At 40.2% G+C, this 19,383-nt stretch overlaps 1 protein-coding gene across 1 annotated transcript in view; it reads left to right on the top strand.

The window, feature by feature from the left end:
* Positions 1–18,988, top strand: part of tesca (tescalcin a) — a 41,999-nt gene extending 23,011 nt beyond the window's left edge. The window contains exons 6-8 of the mRNA XM_080208394.1: positions 1,166–1,270; positions 9,783–9,830; positions 17,546–18,988. Of these exons, the coding sequence (XP_080064520.1) occupies positions 1,166–1,270; positions 9,783–9,830; positions 17,546–17,623 (231 nt within the window). The 3' untranslated portion in view covers positions 17,624–18,988. The remainder of the gene's footprint in view (positions 1–1,165; positions 1,271–9,782; positions 9,831–17,545) is intronic.
* Positions 18,989–19,383: the final 395 nt, after the last annotated feature.

Raw genomic sequence — 19,383 nt, 5'->3', positions numbered from 1 at the left:
TCCATTTTCACCACTCTCCATTCAGTAAAAAAGTGACCCAGTGATGGCTTGTTGCACCAGCAATATCCAGTACGTTTTGGATTGTGACTCAAGTCCTTTTTCGCACTCTTTTTGTACCATCTGAATACATTTTCTGGCTGTACCAGACTTCTCAGGGGGTTAAATGCTTTCCCCCCATTATGCGCAGGGAAGTTGAGACTATTATTATGTGCCACAATGTTGTTCGTTTGGACAACATAGTCAAAGCTCTCTGGATGTGAGCTCCATTGCTCTGTATTTCTCACCAAACGGTCCCATGGCACCAAAACCTTCCGCAGCCTTTACTCTGGAAAGGGCCTGCGTGAGCACGATGTACCACATCATTTTCACAACCTTGCTTCCTTACTCCCCAGAACAAGGCAAACCTGAGCTCAGTCTGTTTTCCTTTGTGTTGTACAACACCCCCAACTCTACAATGTTTTTGCAGGGTTCTTGCTCCTCACGGTGCTCTGGGTGTCGTTACACATTTTTACAGGCAGAGCATGTGGCAAGTTTCTTTCCAAAGTTGTTTTAGCCCGAATCTTTGATTGCTTTTTGGTTCCTCCAGCAACTACAATGATTGTTTGACACTCCTCCCTCACAAGCTTTCACATAGCGATGATTTCAATGTGTCAGGTGTCTACAATGCCGTCAGACTTTTTCCTTTTTTTTGTTTTGGAGAGGTTACAAGTGTGATCAAACCACCTCGTCACCAGTTTTCTATGTGGTGCTTTTAAAAGATAGGTTGCAGGGTTTGAAAGTTTAAACAAAGATCTTTATTTTGTACTACATACTGCTAAAATAGACTGACCGTTTGCACGTGCAAATGGCTGATCTTGTCACATAGTCGACCTCTTAAAGTGCCCCTGTTCCACTGCAAATCTGTTAGTGAGGAAACGCTAGAAATAACATGAATACGCAACAGAATCATAGAGTTGATATGGCACAGAAGGAGACCATTTGCTATGATATAAACAATAAGAATGAGTGAATTAAAAGCTACAATTTGGTCTTTGCATTTGAAACTATTACTTTGGTTCTCGTGATCTGAAAAAGCTGAATAAATGTACTGCGTTCTACCTCATTGATAGATCTTCCGTATCCCCTGTAGTGCATTTTCAACCTACATTGTCTACTTTTTATTCAGATTATAGATGAACTGTTATCCAAGACATCAAACACAGAAAAGACTTCCTCGTCGATCGCAGATGCTGCAATGATGGAGGCTGCAAACATCTGCGTAGGAGAAATGGTTTGTGACATTTTAGATTCACGTTCACCCAGTTCTGTCATTTTAATAGTTGATTCATTTTCCCCTCAAACCACTCTCCGCACAGTTGTAATACTTGTAGATCACACGTAAAGGCAGGAGAAGACAACTGTGTGACCTTTCTGGTGACATACTGGTGAGGCTATTAAATGGTTGGCATTCAGGACAGAACAGGGGCACCAAATTCTACATCCCCAGATACATATTCTATTTAAGGAGGGTATTTGGGATATCTGAGTGAAGAATACATGTTTGTGTGTGTACACTGAACTATTCTACATCCCTGAGAGGTGACTTAAATTTGGCACTTAAAATGCAAAAAAACTTTGAAAATAATTGTGAAAGATTTGGGAAATGTATAACACTACATACTTAATAAAAGCTGATAATGGCTCTTTGTACTGGGGTGTATAAAGAAGGAATTTTTAGGTTGATGCACACGACTCCAGCAGAATTATATTTTCTCCCATTGTGCTTTTTCACTCCTGATGTTAAAGAGGTGTTGAATGTTTTAATACAAAAGGCTTGTACGCAATTTTAACAACGGGGGTTTCAACACTCAGAATTGCATACTTCAAACAGTTGGAGATCTGACCTTCTGAAGGTAAAACTCCCTGCTGGTAAAGAAGATAACATTTATTTTCTTTTACTGCCTATGGTGTTAAAAGCTTTTTATGTATGATGTTTGTGTTTATTTTTTTTATATAGTGAGACACATTGACCGTAATTTTTCACTTTCTCACTCGTGGGCCTGCCAATTCCCTTCCATTCAAATGGATGGGTGTTACCTGCAGGCTGACAAACACAGAAAATACAAGCCATTATTTTTAAGGCATTTTCTTTTCTAAGATAGCGTGGGTCTGTCTTCAGTTAGGATAGAGATACTTCCTCTATCTCAGTGTGGGAGGTTAGCACTGCTGCCTCAGCACCAGAGACCCAGGTTTGATTCCCAGCTTGGGTCACTGTCTATGCGGAATCTGCACGTTCTCTTTGTGTCTGTGTGGGTTTCCTCCAGGTGCTCCAGTTTCCTCCCACAGTCTGAAAGGCATGCTAGTTAGGTGTATTGGCCATACTAAATTCTCCCACAGTGTACCCGAATAGGTGCCGGAGTGTGGCGACTAAGGGATTTTCACAGTAATTTTATTGCAGTGTTAATGTAAGCCTACTTGTGACACTAAGAAATAAACTTAAACTTGCACACACCTTTATATACTCTTAACACAATCTAATTTCTAGTTTACCACTCCCTGTAAAGCTTTGACTGCTTCTCCTTCAGTCAAACATTCCCAACCTTCTGAAATTCTTTTCTTTAATATCTGCACTGTTACCTTGTTATCTCTCTTCTAAATCCTCATAAGCTGTACTGTTTTGCCTCCTTCCTCCCTTTCTTCCCTCTGGCTTGGCATTCACCATTAACATCAGCAATCACCTCCAATAGAAGTGTAAGTTAATTAATTTTGATACAAATTGATCACTGCAAATGTATGCCCTTATATAAAGTACTTGAGAAACAGAGCTACGTGAGTAGAATACAGTGACATCTTTTCAGAATGAAACAACTGTGTACATTGTACAAGCTGTCGATCCACAATTTGCATTTTTGCATGTTTGAGGATTGACACCAACTGCATAAACTCAGCTGGATATACCCAGTCTTTGGAGACTGGATTACCTTGTTGACTACACTAGTATACAAATTGTAATTAAAATAGTTCCTCCATTCCCCGTCTTAACTTTGCAGTGTTTCAGTGCGCAGCACAGGCTAAACGTAGGTATGTGGAGGAGGCCTTTTTGTGCCAGTGTGTAATATTCCCAACATTCATTTCCTTGTCTGCTTCACATCTCACACGCTAACTGCATCAAAACAGTTCAAGGCCAGTTTGAAGGAATAACCTGCAGACAGTTAATGAAATAGGACTGCTTCTGGCCAATTTCTGAAGCGATGCCTGAATTTGGATTTTTATATAGTGCCTTTTAAGTGTTGAAAATGCAGTGTAGTCACTAAAGCAACATAAGCAAATGCCAGCCTGGACAGGATAAGACCCAAGAAAAATAGTGAGATCATGGCAGCACAGTAGTTAGCACTGCTCCTCCAATCTCCAGGGACCCATGTTCGATTCCAGCCTCGAGTGACTGTGTGGAGTTTGGACATTCTCCCCACGTCTGCGTGGATTTCCTTTGGGTGCTCCAGTTTCCTTCCATAGTCCAAAGCTGTGCAGGTTAGGATGATTGGCCATGCTAAATTAGTGTCCCAGTACGTGTCGGGGGATTAGTGAAGTAAATACATGGGGCTACAAGGATAGGGCATAAGGAAGATGCTCTGTCAGAGAGTCTGTGTAGACTCAATGGACTGAATAGTCTCCTTCTGCACTGTAGGATTCTGATTTGATGAAATGACCGGGTAATGATTCGAGTTCTGCTGTGCGCAGTGATGGAACAGCTTTTGCTATTCAAAGTGCACACAGTTGCCGCAGACATTTAGTGGGCTTGTTAGCAATTACTTCCAGTCATCTGGCATCTGTTTAAGTTTGGCACCTTCTCCAGTGAATGTGTGCTGTGATTGAAACCAGGCGGTTGAAGAATCATTACTAAGATATGCAAACTGCAAAAAAAAATAGAATTATAAATTAAACATAAATCATTGTGCAAAAGAAAATAAAGATTCGATTAAGGGAGGGGAGAGGAGAGAAAAACAGGAAGACTATTAAAATATTTTAAATTCTACATTCATCTCCTTTTGAGAGCTTGAGAATCCCAATTTATAAAGTTAATTTTTCTGGGGAAGGGAGGCTGGTCAGAAAATTGATCACTTATTACACCATTAAAAACTTAGTTACTCCTAATTGTATAAGGTCTGCTTTTTCTGTGAGTGTAGCAATATTTATAAATAACTAGCCTCTGACTTAGTGACGGATCACCCAAGTTAAAGCTGAGAGCACAGGAGAGAGACAGATCGAAGCATAACACTCATCTGCTGTACGTAACAATCATTTAATTTTATTAAAGCAAATGCTATAGATCAGAAATAAAATCAGAAATGCTAGATAAACTCGCCGATCTGGCAGCATCTGTGGAGAAACAGAGTTAACATTTTTAATCCACATGACTCTTTTACAGTTTTGTAGAAGGGTCATGTGGACTCAAAGTTAACTGTGATTTTTTTCTCCACAGATGCTGCCAGAGCTGCTGAGTTTATCCAGCATTTTCTGGTTTCAAGGTAAATTTCCTTGAAGCAAGCATCCACCGCTGGTGTCATATTATGGACCACTGAAATTTTGAGTGTTGTTTTGTTTGGTAAATGGAGACAAAGAAGACATGCTATTTGTCCAATCTGTACAAGTGAGTGCTGCACCTTATGGTTTGAGTTATGAAGATTACTCATACCCTGTTTATCTTGTTTTTCTTCTATCTTGTGAAATCAAAGTAAATGCATACAGCACAGTGCATTAACCAGGGCTCTGATATGATGCGAAGCAGAAGCAATTGTAACGTACATTTTTCTGGATGTCAATAGGGAGTCTATTTGCTAACATTTCTGTTTGCAAGTCAGGCGTTTTGGGTTTCCCTTTTGTGGCAGATTCTGCTGTGTATTTCCTTTGTGGGCAGAATTATGCCACATGTACATATTAAGAACATAAGAACATAAGAAATAGGAGCAGGAGTAGGCCATCTGGCCCTTCGAGCCTGCCCCGCCATTCAATAAGATCATGGCTGATCTGTCGTGGCTCAGTTCCACTTTCCCGCCCTCTCCCCATAACCCTTAATCCCCTCTCTTATCAAAAACCCATCAACCCGCTTCTTAAAAATATTTAGCGAGGCAGCCTCCACCACTTCAACGGGCAGAGAATTCCAGAGATTCACCACCCTTTGAGTGAAGAAGTTCCTCCTCAACTCCGTTCTGAACTGCCCCCCCTTTATCTTGAGGCTGTGCCCCCTAGTCCTACTGTCTTTTTTGAGCGGGAAGAGTCTTTCCACCTCTATCCTATCCATCCCATTCATCATCTTGTACGTCTCAATGAGATCTCCCCTCATTCTTCTAAACTCTAACGAGTACAAGCCTAGTTTATTCAGCCTCTCCTCATAGCTCAACCCCCTCAACTCCGGTATCAGCCTAGTAAACCTCCTCTGCACTCCCTCCAAGGCCAAAATATCCTTGCGCAGGTGCGGCGCCCAAAACTGCACACAGTACTCCAGCTGCGGCCTCACCAATGCCCTATACAGCTGCAGCAAGACCTCCCTACTTTTATATTCAATCCCCCTCGCTATGAAGGCCAGCATCCCATTCGCCTTCCTGACCACCTGCTGCACCTGCAGGCTGGGTTTTTGCGACTCATGCACAAGGACCCCGAGGTCCCTCTGCACCGTCGCCTGCTGCAGTTTTTCGCCACGTAAGTAATAGTCCTTCCTACCATTCTTCCTACCAAAGTGGACCACCTCACACTTGCCAACATTAAATTCCATTTGCCATTTCCTGGCCCATTCACCCAGCCTATCTAGATCCTTCTGCAGACTCTCCACACCCTCCGCACAATTTGCCTTTCCCCCAATCTTGGTGTCATCAGCAAATTTCGACACCCTACACTCGGTTCCCTCCTCCAGATCATCTATATAAATGGTAAATAGCTGAGGCCCCAGCACCGACCCCTGGGGCACCCCACTAGTCACCAACCGCCAATCCGAATAGCACCCATTGACCCCCACTCTCTGCCTCCTATTATATTGGCCCATAACTTCTGGGTTCCCTGGTGTCACATTTGGGGGTATCCCACTGATGCGCTGGGGAATCCCCCAGGAAGTTCCCACATAAGGGTTTACGCAGCAATAAGCCTGGAAACCATAAAATCTCTACAGTGCAGAAGGAAGCTATTCAGCCTATCAAATCTGCACCAACTCCATGAGCATCTTGCCCAGGCCCACCCCCAAGTCAACAGTTTGATGGAATACTCCCCACTTTTTGATTTGTGTGCAGCTCCAAATTCGCCCAAGAATTTTGACACCACCTAAGACTAAACAATCTGCTTGATTGGAATCACTCCCATAAGTTTAAACATTAACTACTGGAGTATTGTGACAGTCATGTGTGCCATATACAATATGAACTTCAGCAACTCGCCAAGGCTCCCTTGATTTCACATTTAAACCTTTGCCATGTAGCAGGGCAGCAGATGTATGGAAACATCATCACTTTCAAGTCACTTGACAAACTGACTTGGAACTATATTGCCATTCCTTAAACATCACTGGATCAAATCCTACAACTCCCTCTTGGGCAGCACAGTGGCACAGTGGTTAGCACTGCTGCCTCAGAGCACCAGGGACCCAGGTGTTGATTCCTGGCTTGGGTTACTGTCTGTGTGGAGTCTCCCCGTGTCTGAGTTTCCTCCAGGTGCTCGGTTTCCTCCCACAGTCCAAAAGATGTGCTGGTTAGGTGCATTGACTATGCTAAATTCTCCTTCAGTGTACCGAAACAGGCACACGACTGGCAACTAGGGGATTTTCACAGTAACTCCATTGCAGTGTTAATGTATGCCTACTTATGACACTAATAAATAAACTTTGAAAAGCAAATTGCACGATGTATGTACCTACATGGTACTGCAATAGTTCAAGAAGGCAGCTCACTACCATCTTCTCAAGGACAAATAGGGAAGCACAATAAATCCAAGGTCTGCCAACAAAGTCCAAATCCTGTAAATGAAAATTTTAAAAACCTGTATGAGTTTTCATCCCATACATGAGTCTCAGCCATGTGGCTGTGCTAATCCCATGTCTCTTTGTCCTTTCAGCCACCTGTCTGTGCTGCTATTAAACTTTGACATGCCCAGTGCTTCAAGCACTAAATCCAGCTGTGCATTTCACAACTTCCCCTCAACATTAAATGCAAGAGATTTAGGATGGCATCTCAATGCTTCCCTCATTATAGACCCTTCAATCACCGATAACAGTCTGTTTCTGTCTACTGTATCCCATTCCTTCATTCAGTGCAACAACAAATACTCTTCTAAAGTACTTCATAGGCTGTAAAGCCCTCTGGGAATCTGCCACAGGAATGAAAGATGCTATGAACGCAAGATTTTCTTTTTTTAAGACTTAAAGTCTCCCATAATCTCTTTACAGCTCCCAGGGCAATTTTGAAGAATCAATACTATCTGCTGTAATGCCACTCTGCAGTTAGGACAATTAGGAACAAAGGAATTAGAAGCAGTAGGCAAATTCAGCCCTTGAAGCCAGCTCCTCCATTCAATAAGATCATGGTTAATCTCTCCCTAGTCTCAAATCTACCTCCCCACATCCCCTTATTTCTTTTTTTTAAAAGAAATATACCTATTTCCTTCTTGAAGCCATTTAATGATTCAGACTCCACCATGCTATGGAGCAGTGAGTTCCACAAATTCACCACCCTTTGCGAGAAGCAATTCCTCCTCATCTCATCTACTGCCTCTCGAGCTATATCTGTGACCTTGTCTTCTAGATTGCCCCATAAGAGGAAACATTTGATCGACATTTACTTTTAAAATTATATATATCTCAATCAGATCCTCTCTCATTTTTCTAAACTCCAACAAGTACAAGCCCAAACTGTTTAAACTCTCCTTATATACATCAACCCCAGAATCAATCTGGTGAACCTCCACTGAACTGCCTCCAACGCCACCACATCCTTCCTCAAATAAGAATATCAACACACCAGCACCCTATACAATTGCAACAACACTTCACTACTTTTATACTCCAGTCCCTTTGCAGTAAGTGCCAACATCCCATCCCATACCCTTCAATAAAACCACGCTGACAATGGTGGATTGAGCTTTGTCTTTTCCAAATGCTCATTCATCTCCTCCTCAATCACAATCAATTATCCATCAATAGTTTAGAATCCTAGGCAGATCATTTCAAAGTTCTCGCTCAACCTAAACATTTGGATGTTAACGCCTATTTTATGAAGACGTTTACTTATTTGGGTCGAAAAGCCTTTTTCATTTTCACAGTACTGTTTACGGGATGTATTGATGGAAAATTATGTGCAAATGAACTGGAAGGTGCAAAAACCTACGCAGCTCACCAATAAGTCTCCTATGTAATTGCATGTTGTCTTGTTGCCCTGGAAGCTGTAATTACTAATTATAGTGGTAATAACGTGTGGCAGGTTGAGGCAAGGAAGTCACAGGCTGTAACTACAGAGGCCTTGGGCCATTCGGTTAGATCATATATATTTTGTGTTTTCACAGAAACTGTCTCCTATCTTGGAATGAAAAGTTAAGAAGTTTCTTGGAAATGTTAAGTCAAGCAAATTCACCAATGTTTATACTGTAAATGTAAAAGTAACAAATGACATAGACATGTTTGCAAGCAGATTTACAATAAACTGACTTTCCAACAACAAAATTGGGATTATAGATACACAATGTTTATTACTAAGTTGGAAGTCACATGAACAAAATAACACAGTAAAAGTGTTGATATTCCATTGCAACCCTTTAAAAGGGCAACTGGAATTGAATTCAATGTGTATAAAAGAAACAACAGTAAAGGATATTTAAGTGCACAAAGAACAGCAAAGCAAGTTGAAAAAAACTCTTATTCCAGAAGCTGATAAAAGTATATGAGCACTAAAAATATGGTAAACAATTGACAAGTTAACATATTTTAGGTTCTGGTGAGACATATTTGTTGGTTACCAGTGCAGAGATTCCTAAAACCCCTCCACCTTTTACAAGGCATGATTTAGGAATGTGCTGGAAATATCCGTCATTGCAGGAAGAGCTCAGCTCCAACAACGCTCAACAAACTTGATACCATCCAGGACGAAGCAGTCCACTTACTAAACACTGCTACACTGTGTACACCTCCCAAGGCAAAGATCTCCACCACCTCAAAGAACAAAAGCAGGTGTATTGGAACACCCAAATGAACATAACACCCATCTCCCAGTTGTAGCTTATGTTGACCTGGACATACATCATCCATCGCTGGGTGAAAGTCTTGGAACTCCTAACAGGATTATAGGAGCACCTTCACAACAGGCAGAATGGTTCAGCTCACCACTACCTCCTCAGAAGAATTTTTAGCGACATCCACAGCCCCAGAATTAATATTAAAGATGGCATGATGTAAATTCTCTAAACATAGCATGTCATATATAATTTTAGGTTGCAAATGGTGTGACTGACTATGTGGAGTTTGCACGTTCTCCCTGTGTGTATGTGGATTTCCTCCAGGTGTTCTTGTTTCCTCCCACAGTCTGAGAGACGTGCTGGTTAGGTGCATTGGCTGTGCTAAATTCTCCCTCAATGTATCCACAAACAGGTGCCAGACTAGGGGATTTTCACAGTAATTTCATTGCAGTGATAATGTAAGCCTACTTGTGAACACATAAGCTATATTAAATTATACTTTCTGATGAATGTCTTAGCTCTGACCAAACAAAATATGCTCACCCTTGTACTACCTTTGTCATTTATATTAATTTTTTATTTTTTAATAATTTCTCCAGGAACCTGATCAACAGTATGATGGAATAACCTTTAATGACTTCCTTAAGGTCTGTATATGTTTCCCTTAAAAATAAATGAAATGAATGTAACATTTCTGAAGTGAAAGAATCCTTCTGCAAAACTGATAATGTAATACAGCGATATTACACTCTATAAAAGACAGATTCTGAGTAACTGCTAGGTCAACCGGTTTTGATAGTTTTCAGTTCACACTGACGCTAAATATAACGTTGTTGAAATAGGTAGTCAAATGTCAAGTTCAGTTTTATTGCAACAGTATTAACCCTGAACTACCAAAATCATTTAACTTAAAACAGAGTTGTTTATGTGGCATCATGTTGGCTCTTTTTTCTTTTATATTTTAACTTTTTATCTAGCTACCTTAACCTTTTATTCTTTATATTTAATCTATTCCATTTACCTTTTGCTTTCCTGCTCCAGACATAAGAAATGGGAACAAGGGTGGGCTTGCTCTACCATTCAATAGAGTCATGGCTAATCCAACATTTCTCATGTCCACTTTCCTGCCCTTTCCTGTCACCCTTGATTCCCTTCTTGATCAAAAATCTCTCTATTTCAGTCTTAAATGTTCATGAGGACTCTGTCCCACAGCTGAATGGCAAGGAGTTTCAAAGGATCTCAGCCTTAAATTGGCGCCCATTTATTCTCACACTATGTCCTCTGCTCCTAGATCCGCCCATAAGGGGAAACATCTCAGCGTTTACCCTGTCAAGCCCCTTAAGTCCATATGTTTCAACAAGATCACCTCTCATTCATCTAAATTCCAATGAGTCCCAACCTGTTTAACCTTTTCTGATAGACAATCCCTCCACACCTGGGATCATCCTAGTTAACCTTCTCTGAACTGCCACCAGTGAATATATTTCCTTAAATAGGGGGGACAAAAACTGCTCACAGTACTCCAGATGTGGTCTCACCAGTACCTTGTACAACTGCAGCAAAAGTCCCCTACTCTTATACTCCAACCCCCTTGAAATAAGGGTCAACATTCCATTAGTCTTCCTGGTTACCTGCTGCACCGGTGTGCTAACTTCTTGTGTGTTGTGCGCAAGTACCCTCAAGTCCCTTTGTGTTGCAGCTTTCTGCAGTTTGTCTCCATTTAAATAATACTCAGTTCTTTGTTCTCCCTTCCAAAATGAACACCTTCACATTTTCCCACCTTATATTCCATTTGCCAACTTTTTACCCACTTACTGAACATATCAATATTTCTTTGTAAACTGTATCCCTCTGCCAGCTTGCCTTTCCACCCATTTTTGTCATCTGCAAATTTGCCTGACATACATTTGCTTCCTTCCCACAAGTCATTAATATATATTGTAAACAGTTGCATATTATTAATCCATCTTAGAAATCCAGATCCTGATTCTGGGAACCTGGGTTTGAATCCCACTATGGTATATGGTGAAATTTGAATTTAAAAAAAATCTGGGATTCAGAGGGCCATTATCAATCATGGAACCCACCCGGTTCACTAATGTTCTTTAGGGAAGGAAATCTGCCATCCTTGCTTGCCATGTGACTCCAGATCCACAGCAATGTGATTAACTGTGAAATAGCCTGCAAGCTACTAGGCTAAACTATGGAAATGTTCAAATATAATCAGTGATTTATATTATGAAGAAATTAGTAAATTAATGGAAGACACTAAAATTCAGATAGACAAATTTGTCTGCCAAACTCCAAAATTAATTAGAAGTCTATGTTATGGTGATACTCAATAATCCATTGTGTTGCTCAAAGTAAGTTGCAGGTTAGTTATTATAAAATAGTAATTTGCGTGTAATATAAGTTCTGATTCTAGGTGTGGCACAGTGGTTAGCACTGCTGTCTCTCAGCGCCAGGGACCCAGATTCAATTCCCAGCTTGGGCCCCGTCTGTGTGGAGTTTGCATATCCTCCCCATTTCTGTGTGGGTTTCCTCCAGGTGCTCCAATTTCCTCCCACAGTCCAAAGATGTGCAGATTAAGTGGATTGGCTATGCTAAATTGACCTTTAGTGTCAGGGGAACTAGCTAGGGTAAATGCATAGGATAGGGCCTGGGTGGGCTTGTGGTCAGTGCAGACATGATGGGTGTATGGCCTCTTTGTACTGTAAGATTCTATGATAATAGAATGGTTACATTCTCATACCCTTTCCTAAAGGAAGCAGTCTGTTGTTAAAATTGCGATATGATGGCCTTTCCCTTAAAGGCAGAAGTGTACTCCTGTTTGAATACTCTGCTTCAAACCATGTAAGAATCCATCAATTTAGTTACAGCCCCAAGACTGCCTCAAAGATCATTTATGGTTGTGATTATAGCATTCTATCTCTGTCCTCCTTAAACTCTCAGCCTCAGCCATTTCAAATGTTATTATTACCCTCTCCTCGACAGTCCTCAGCTGCAGATGTGCACTCTTTTGGCTTTACTCCTACTGGCACAATACAGCCATTATACAGCTTAAAGGATCCTCATTCCACCCCACCCTGCGTTATCATCTTGGAAATCCCCCACAATTCTAACCTTGAACCCCTCCTAATTCATGTACACATACTTATCTTTAATGTGGAGATGCCAGCGTTGGACTGGGTTGGGCACAGTAAGAAATCTCACAACACCAGGTTAAAGTCCAACAGGTTTATTTGGTATCACAAGCTTTCGGAGCACTGCTCCTTCATCAGCTGAGAGGTGAACCCAACTCTCCACTCATCTGATGAAGGAGTAGCACTCCGAAAGCTTGTGACACCAAATAAACCTGTTGGACTTTCTCTTTAATGGCAGTACCTGTAGGCAAGGGGTCAACTTGCTGTCCATACCCAGTTCTCCTCCTATCCATTGGGCTTCAGCTGTACAGTTTTCAGAAAAGCTACAAATGTGATTATGTCATTGACCAAATTGTAGTGTATCCCTGAAAGTGAATTTTTCCAAACTTGACTATGGAAAAAGTTAATTCTGCAATCCTGTCACGTGAACTAATGTATCTTGTTCAGCAGTATTTAATACCATTTGCTCCTCAGATACTGCCGACAGTCCCAACTTCACTGTTATCACCATGTCTAAGACGTGAGCTTGAATTTATCAGCAGCGTCAAATGCACCATTCATACAAAACATCTTTGTGAAATTGTCCTTAATCTGAAGTAGGCAATGTGCAATTGTGGTGTTCTCTTTGACACAAGACCAGATCTGCCTGTTTTCACCAAAGGAACACTGTTCAACTCAGTCCTTCACCCTAGCCAATCAATGAAGATCTTTCTCATACCTTTAACAGGTGGGTGTAGTGGGTATTGTCGCTAGACCCAGCATCATGCTCAGGGGTCCCCTGTTCAATTCCCACCTGTTAAACCTGGTGTTGTCAGACTTCTTAAGTGCAACCAATTTATTTGATAGTAAACTCACAAGCTTTCAGGGTTTGCCCTTCGTCAGGTGAATGGAGACGAAGGGCAGACCCCAAAAACTAGTGAGTTTATTATCAAATAAATTGGCTGGACTTAAACCTGGTGTTGTCAGACTTCTTACTGTGTTTACCCCAGTCCAATGCCGGCATCTCCACATCACAAATCCCGCCTCAACTGTTGGTGAAATTTGAATTCAATATAAAATTTGGAATTAGAAGGCTAATGATGACCATGAAATTGTCAATCATTGTAAAAAAAACACTTCTGGCCTATACATAACTCCAGATCCACAACAATGTGGCTGATTCTTAAATACCCTCTGAAATGGCTGAGCAAGCCATCAATTCAAGGGGAATTAGGGATGGATAATAAATTCTGGCCCAGTCTGCAAATGCTCACATCCCATGAATGAATACAACAAACTGCAGCTCGAGTTCTCCAATACTTTAGCTTGGATATTAATTGTTATCACTGGCATATTCTGAAGTCATCAGATGATAGTTGCTGAGGAGAGCTTGTCTTTAGTCTGGCACGTGCTCGTGAAGCCTGGTTCCTACCCTTGGGACAAGTTATTAAAGTTACCAGTAAGCAGTTAAGAAAAAAAGTGGCCATTTTGATTACAATTTTTGCATTGTATCTGTTGTTGTTGTTGGTTCATGAACATGAAAACCAGATGGACATATGACCCTGGCTTTGCAATGCATGGCAGATATGCTAATTGGAAGGCTTTATCTATAATTACTTTGAAAATGGTGGATCTACACACACACACACACACACACACACACACACACACACACACACACACAGCCTTTGTGTGCCACAGGCTGAGATTGGTTAAAAATTCATGTTCCAAACACAGTGGAATCCTGTAACTATGAGAAAGTGACAAAAAAAAGTTTGTTAGTTAAATAAGCAGAAGCTGCACTAATTAAATCTCTATTACTCTTCTTCATAAAGTCAGCTCAAAATTAGATTTCTTACATTTTAAAAAAATACAAATTACCGAGTTTCCACTTTGGGCACAGATTGGGCCCGCTTTTGAAACACTTACCTGTCGAACTAACAATGGTAAGGAAAATAGTAATTATTTTCCCCGCCAGAAAACAGGACATGGGTCACAATCTTTGGTTTGATTTCTTGCAGTGGAAATGGACAGTTGTCCCCACTTCCCTATAACAACTCTGTCCCATGAAATAATGTAACATCTGATTCATGAGTAACACTGCACATCCAGTGATATAGACAGATAGTTGTGATTGGTCACAATATTGCTTCAGTCCTACAGTTTTCAGAAAAGCTACCAATGTGATTATGATATCTACCAAATTGTGGTGTATTCAGGAAAGGGAAATTTTCTATAGGAAAGGTTAATTCTGCACTCCTGCCACATGAACTAATGTACCTTGTTCAGCAGTGTTTCACACCATCTCCTCTCAAATACTGAAGTGCTCTTTGCCCAAATGCAGCAAGACCTGGACAACAGTCAGGCCTGGGCTGATAAGTGGCAAGTTACATAAGTGCCAGGCAATGACAAGAGAGAATCCAACCATCTTCCCTTCACATGCAGTGGCATTACCATCCACTAAATCCAGCATTATCAATATTCTGGGGGTAACCACTGACCAAAACTGAACTGCATCAGTCATATAAATACTGTAGCTACAAGAGCAAGTCAGAGGCTAAGAATTCTGTGGACAGTATCTCACCTCCAGACTCCCCAAAGTCTGTCCACCATCGATAGGGCAAAAGTCAGAAGTGTGATGGAAACCTTCCACTTTAAAGTTTATTTATTATAGTCACAAGTAGGCTTACATTAACACGATAATTAAGATACTGTGAAAATTCCCTAGTCACCACATGGATAACTGCAGCTCAAACAACATTCAATTCAGCACCATCCAGGCCAAATCAGCTTGCTTGATTGGCACCCACTCTCACATTAAACATTTATTCCCTCCACCACCAATGCACAGTGGCAGCAATATGTACAATCCACAGTATGCACTGCAGCAACTCACCAAAGATTTTTCAACAGCACCTACCAAACCCAACACTTCTGCCATCTAGAATGACAAGGGCAAATGAATGTATGGGAAAGGCACTACCCTGCAAGTTCCACTTCAAATCACACACCATCCTGACTTGAAACCTTTTGCTGTACCTGTTGCTCAGTTAAAATCCTAGAACTTCCTTCTTAAAAACACTATGGGTTTACCTGCACCATATAGGTTGCAGTGGTTCAAGAAAGTAACTCACCACCACCTTCTCAAGAACAATTAGGGATAGGCAATAAATGCCATCCTTGCCAGCGACACCCACATCCTGTGAAACAACTAAAAAACTTCAGATTTACTGTTTCAAAATTATCAATATCCTCCTGCTCCCACTATTATAACTTTAATCTCCACAAAATCAGAAAAAAAATCCACACCAAGCAAACCAAATGCTTAAGTTTTAATCCCATTAACTGGCATACATTCTTAAAACTAGGACTGTTACCTATGAACTTAAGGCATTAACTTTGCGTTATACATTGAACACAGCACATAACCTATTAATCTCATGATTTAGAAAACTAGTCTGAAATTCCATTAGTGTAGCTTTCAGTAACTTCAAGATTTTTTGTAAATATTTTGAAGAGGTTTCATGACTAAATCTTTGAGTATTCCATTAGTAACATTTGGCTAAATAGAACTGAAATGTGCTGCTTCTTTTTATCTGCTTTGTTTACTTTCTTTCTCCCTGAGGTCATCTGTATAACTAGAAAATAAGTCTCGGGCTTTAGTTTAGCCTCAGTGGTGAGGAAGCTTTAAGAAATGATAATTCGGGACAAAATTGCCACTGGGGCAAATGCAGGTCAATTAAGGAAAGCCAGCATGGATTTGATAAATCAAAACTAAGGCAACAAAGGATTGATGAAGATAATGCTGTTGATGTGGCATATATGGACTTCCAATAAAGTGCCACAGACTTGCAAGCAAAGTTACAGCTCATGGATACAAAGTTAGCTGAGTGACAGGGCAGAGACAGTAGCGGTGAACGGTGTTTTTTGCAGACTAGAGAAAGGGGAGTTAGAACCCTGGCTTATCCCTGATATATACATATTGACTTAGACCTTGGTGTACAAGACAATTTCAAAACTTGCGGATGATACAAAACATGAAGCATTGTGAATTGGGCAGCGTGTAGACTTTCAGAAAGACAGACAGGTTGGTAAAGTGGAAAAGTGGCAGATGAAATTTAAAGCATAGAAATGTGAAGTGATTAACTTTTGTAAGAAGGTGGCAGAGAGACAACATTATGGGCACAATTCTAAAGGGAATAGAGAGGGACTGGGGTGTATAGTTGCTTAAATCATCAGAAGGTGACAGGACAGGTCAAGGTAGTGATTAATAAAGTACAGAACATCTGAGCTTCAAAATCATAGCACAATTTACTAAAGCAAGGAAGTTATCTTAAAACTGTACAAAACATCAATTCGGTCTCAACTGGAGCACTTTGAAAGATGTGGAGGTATTAGCGAGAGTGCAGAAAAAGATTCATGAGAATGATTCCAGGTATAGAGAGCTTTGGATATAGAGATAGCTTGGAGAAGTTAGGATTGTTCTTCTTGGAGAAAAGAAGGTTAAAGGGGACTTGGTAGAGGTATTCAAAAGGGGACTGGACAGAGTAGGTAGAAAGAAGCTGTTCCCACTGGTGGATCGAGAATTAGAAGGCACAGATTTCAGATAATTGGCAAAAGAAGCAATGGAATAGTGAAAACAAATTGTGCAATTTGTGGTTTGGATCTAAAACATACTACCTGAGAATGTCGTGGAAGCAGATTCAATTGAGGCATTCAAAAGGAACTTGGACTATTATCTGAAAAGGAAAAAGACGCATGGCTATGAGGAAATGGCACAAGGTGAATTGCTCCTTCAGAAGGGCAGTACACACGAGATGGACTGAATGGCCTCTTTCTGCTCTATTTCATGATACTGTAGGTGTTGCTGACATGTTTACAACAGATGATTAGCATCAATATCAAAATCAATTTTACATACACTTTTTTGTTTGCAATTTAAAGAAAATTTAAAGCTATGATTTATAAAACAACCAGTGATTGATAAGAATCTGCTATTACTGGCAATAGCTTTATGATCACCTTTGACTATAAGGTTCTGCATTCTGATAAGAATATGACGCATACTGCTCCTAGAGCCCTCAGCAAATCACCAACGATAAAAGGTAAAATTGTATCTAAACTTGTCTAAATAGCATTTTTGAATGTCAGACATTATTGCTATTAAGGAAATATATATTCAGAAACATTGCAAAATACTGCAAGTGAATTGTCAAATAGTAGTTCCTTTCCTTTTTCAGATAATGCAGGATATCAAGATAGAAGCCAAAATGCACGTGCGTTTTCTGAACATGGACACAACTGCCATTTGTAAATAGTAAAAACACAAAACCAGAGTGAGAAAAATCCAAGCAGATGCCGTCCCACAGGAAGATCTTTAATATTAAACCATGAAACAAACAAAGGAGTTTGGACAGTATCAAGCGGATTGCTACAAGCAAGATTCCACTCAAAATAGCTTGGCTCATCTTCACTTTTAGAAATTTTTAAACTTTTTTTTAATCTTTGGTGAGAATTAAGTATTGGAATCTAGAACCAGTGTAGTTCCCTTCTAAACTTTCAGTCCTATAAAAGTTTTTTTTCCCCCCTGCCCCTTTAAATGGTGCACTCAATGCTATATAGGCTACTACATCAGTTCTGACACATTTCCTGTGTTCCAATTGGGTGTATCCACCTTCAAATTTGAAGTTTTTATGATTTATTTTAAGGCTCATCTCTCTCTCTCTCTCTCCCCCTTTCCCTTTTCTTGCCCTGTTAAAAGTGCTTTTGTATCAGACATCGTATTGACTCCCACTCTCCACATCCTTCCAACTAAGCTGCACAATTTTCCACCACAATTGTTAATTTGCTGTTTAATTTATTGTGGGCTTGAAACATACTGACATGTTGGCAGCTGCTAACCTATTATTTATGATATCAAATACATAACAATGGGCCATCCAGTAACACAATAACAACCTGAATTAGTAACTATACTCACATAAAGAAGAATACTTTCAACCATACAAGTCTCAACATAACTGAGAAAAAGCTCCATTGTGACTGAAATTAATCTGTTTGAATGCAACTGCTAGTGGGACAGCCAAGTTATTAACATACATATTAAAGTTACTCGTTGTTTATGCTACAAAACTACGATTGTGTTTGGTCACTTCCCTTTACCATCAGTTTCAGTTCCTGCTCTATCTAAAAGCTGAACCCGAACTACATTCTCCCCACTGCTTTAACTTCTGGTCATCTGTCTTTATAATTCAGTTGTATCTGTTTTAAGCGCACCATTTTTCTTATCTTTTAACTTCCTCTGTGGACTTACCCTCCCTTTCAGACCAAAGAACAGATAAGTAACCCTTAGAGGCCTCATCCTTTCTGCACTGTACTAAATGTTAAGGCAAGTAAGCAGGTGCCAGCCTTAAAGTTTTCATTCCTTTGTGTGAGGAACTGCCCAGCTTCCGTTCAGCAGCTCTCCCAGAGATCAGTTTGGAAATCATTTGAACTTAATGTACTGTCAGCAGTGCACTGCTTATCAGATTGTTTTCACTTCATTATTCTGGTTGTTTTATAGTTATATCTAAAATTAATAGAACAAAACATACAGAATGTAAAAGTTGGTGTATAGAAATTCTCTTTCAGAATATGTAAAGGCTTGTTACACATGCACATTAAAGATTCTTTTGAATAATTAATACAGTATTGAGCTAAACTTTCTGTCTACTGACTATACATCAAAATGAGCAAATATCCTGGCACAATGTATATCATTCAACTGGGTTGCAAACTGATGTGTACACAATATCTGAAATGGTTCCTCTTAAGAGTACTTGAATATACCACTGGATAATTACACTAATCAATATGGTTACAATTGCTACTGCTGTCTGGTGCAACCAGTTTAATTTGGTGTTTTTAAATATCAAATGCAATACCTTTTGGCTGTTTCCCACATATTGAAGACATTCAGAAAGTTTAGTTGGTTGCAACACTACAGAATACACAACGTCCCATCCAAAAGAAGGATCCCCGTTCAAGAGGCCCCAGGAGTTCATCTCTTTCTCCTATTTCTTAAATTCTTAGCCAAATC

The sequence above is a fragment of the Carcharhinus amblyrhynchos genome, chromosome 20 (assembly GCF_965287045.1).
Source record: "Carcharhinus amblyrhynchos chromosome 20, sCarAmb.v2.hapA, whole genome shotgun sequence".
Taxonomy (NCBI): Eukaryota; Metazoa; Chordata; class Chondrichthyes; order Carcharhiniformes; family Carcharhinidae; genus Carcharhinus; species Carcharhinus amblyrhynchos.
This window is presented reverse-complemented; position numbering and strand designations above follow the sequence as displayed.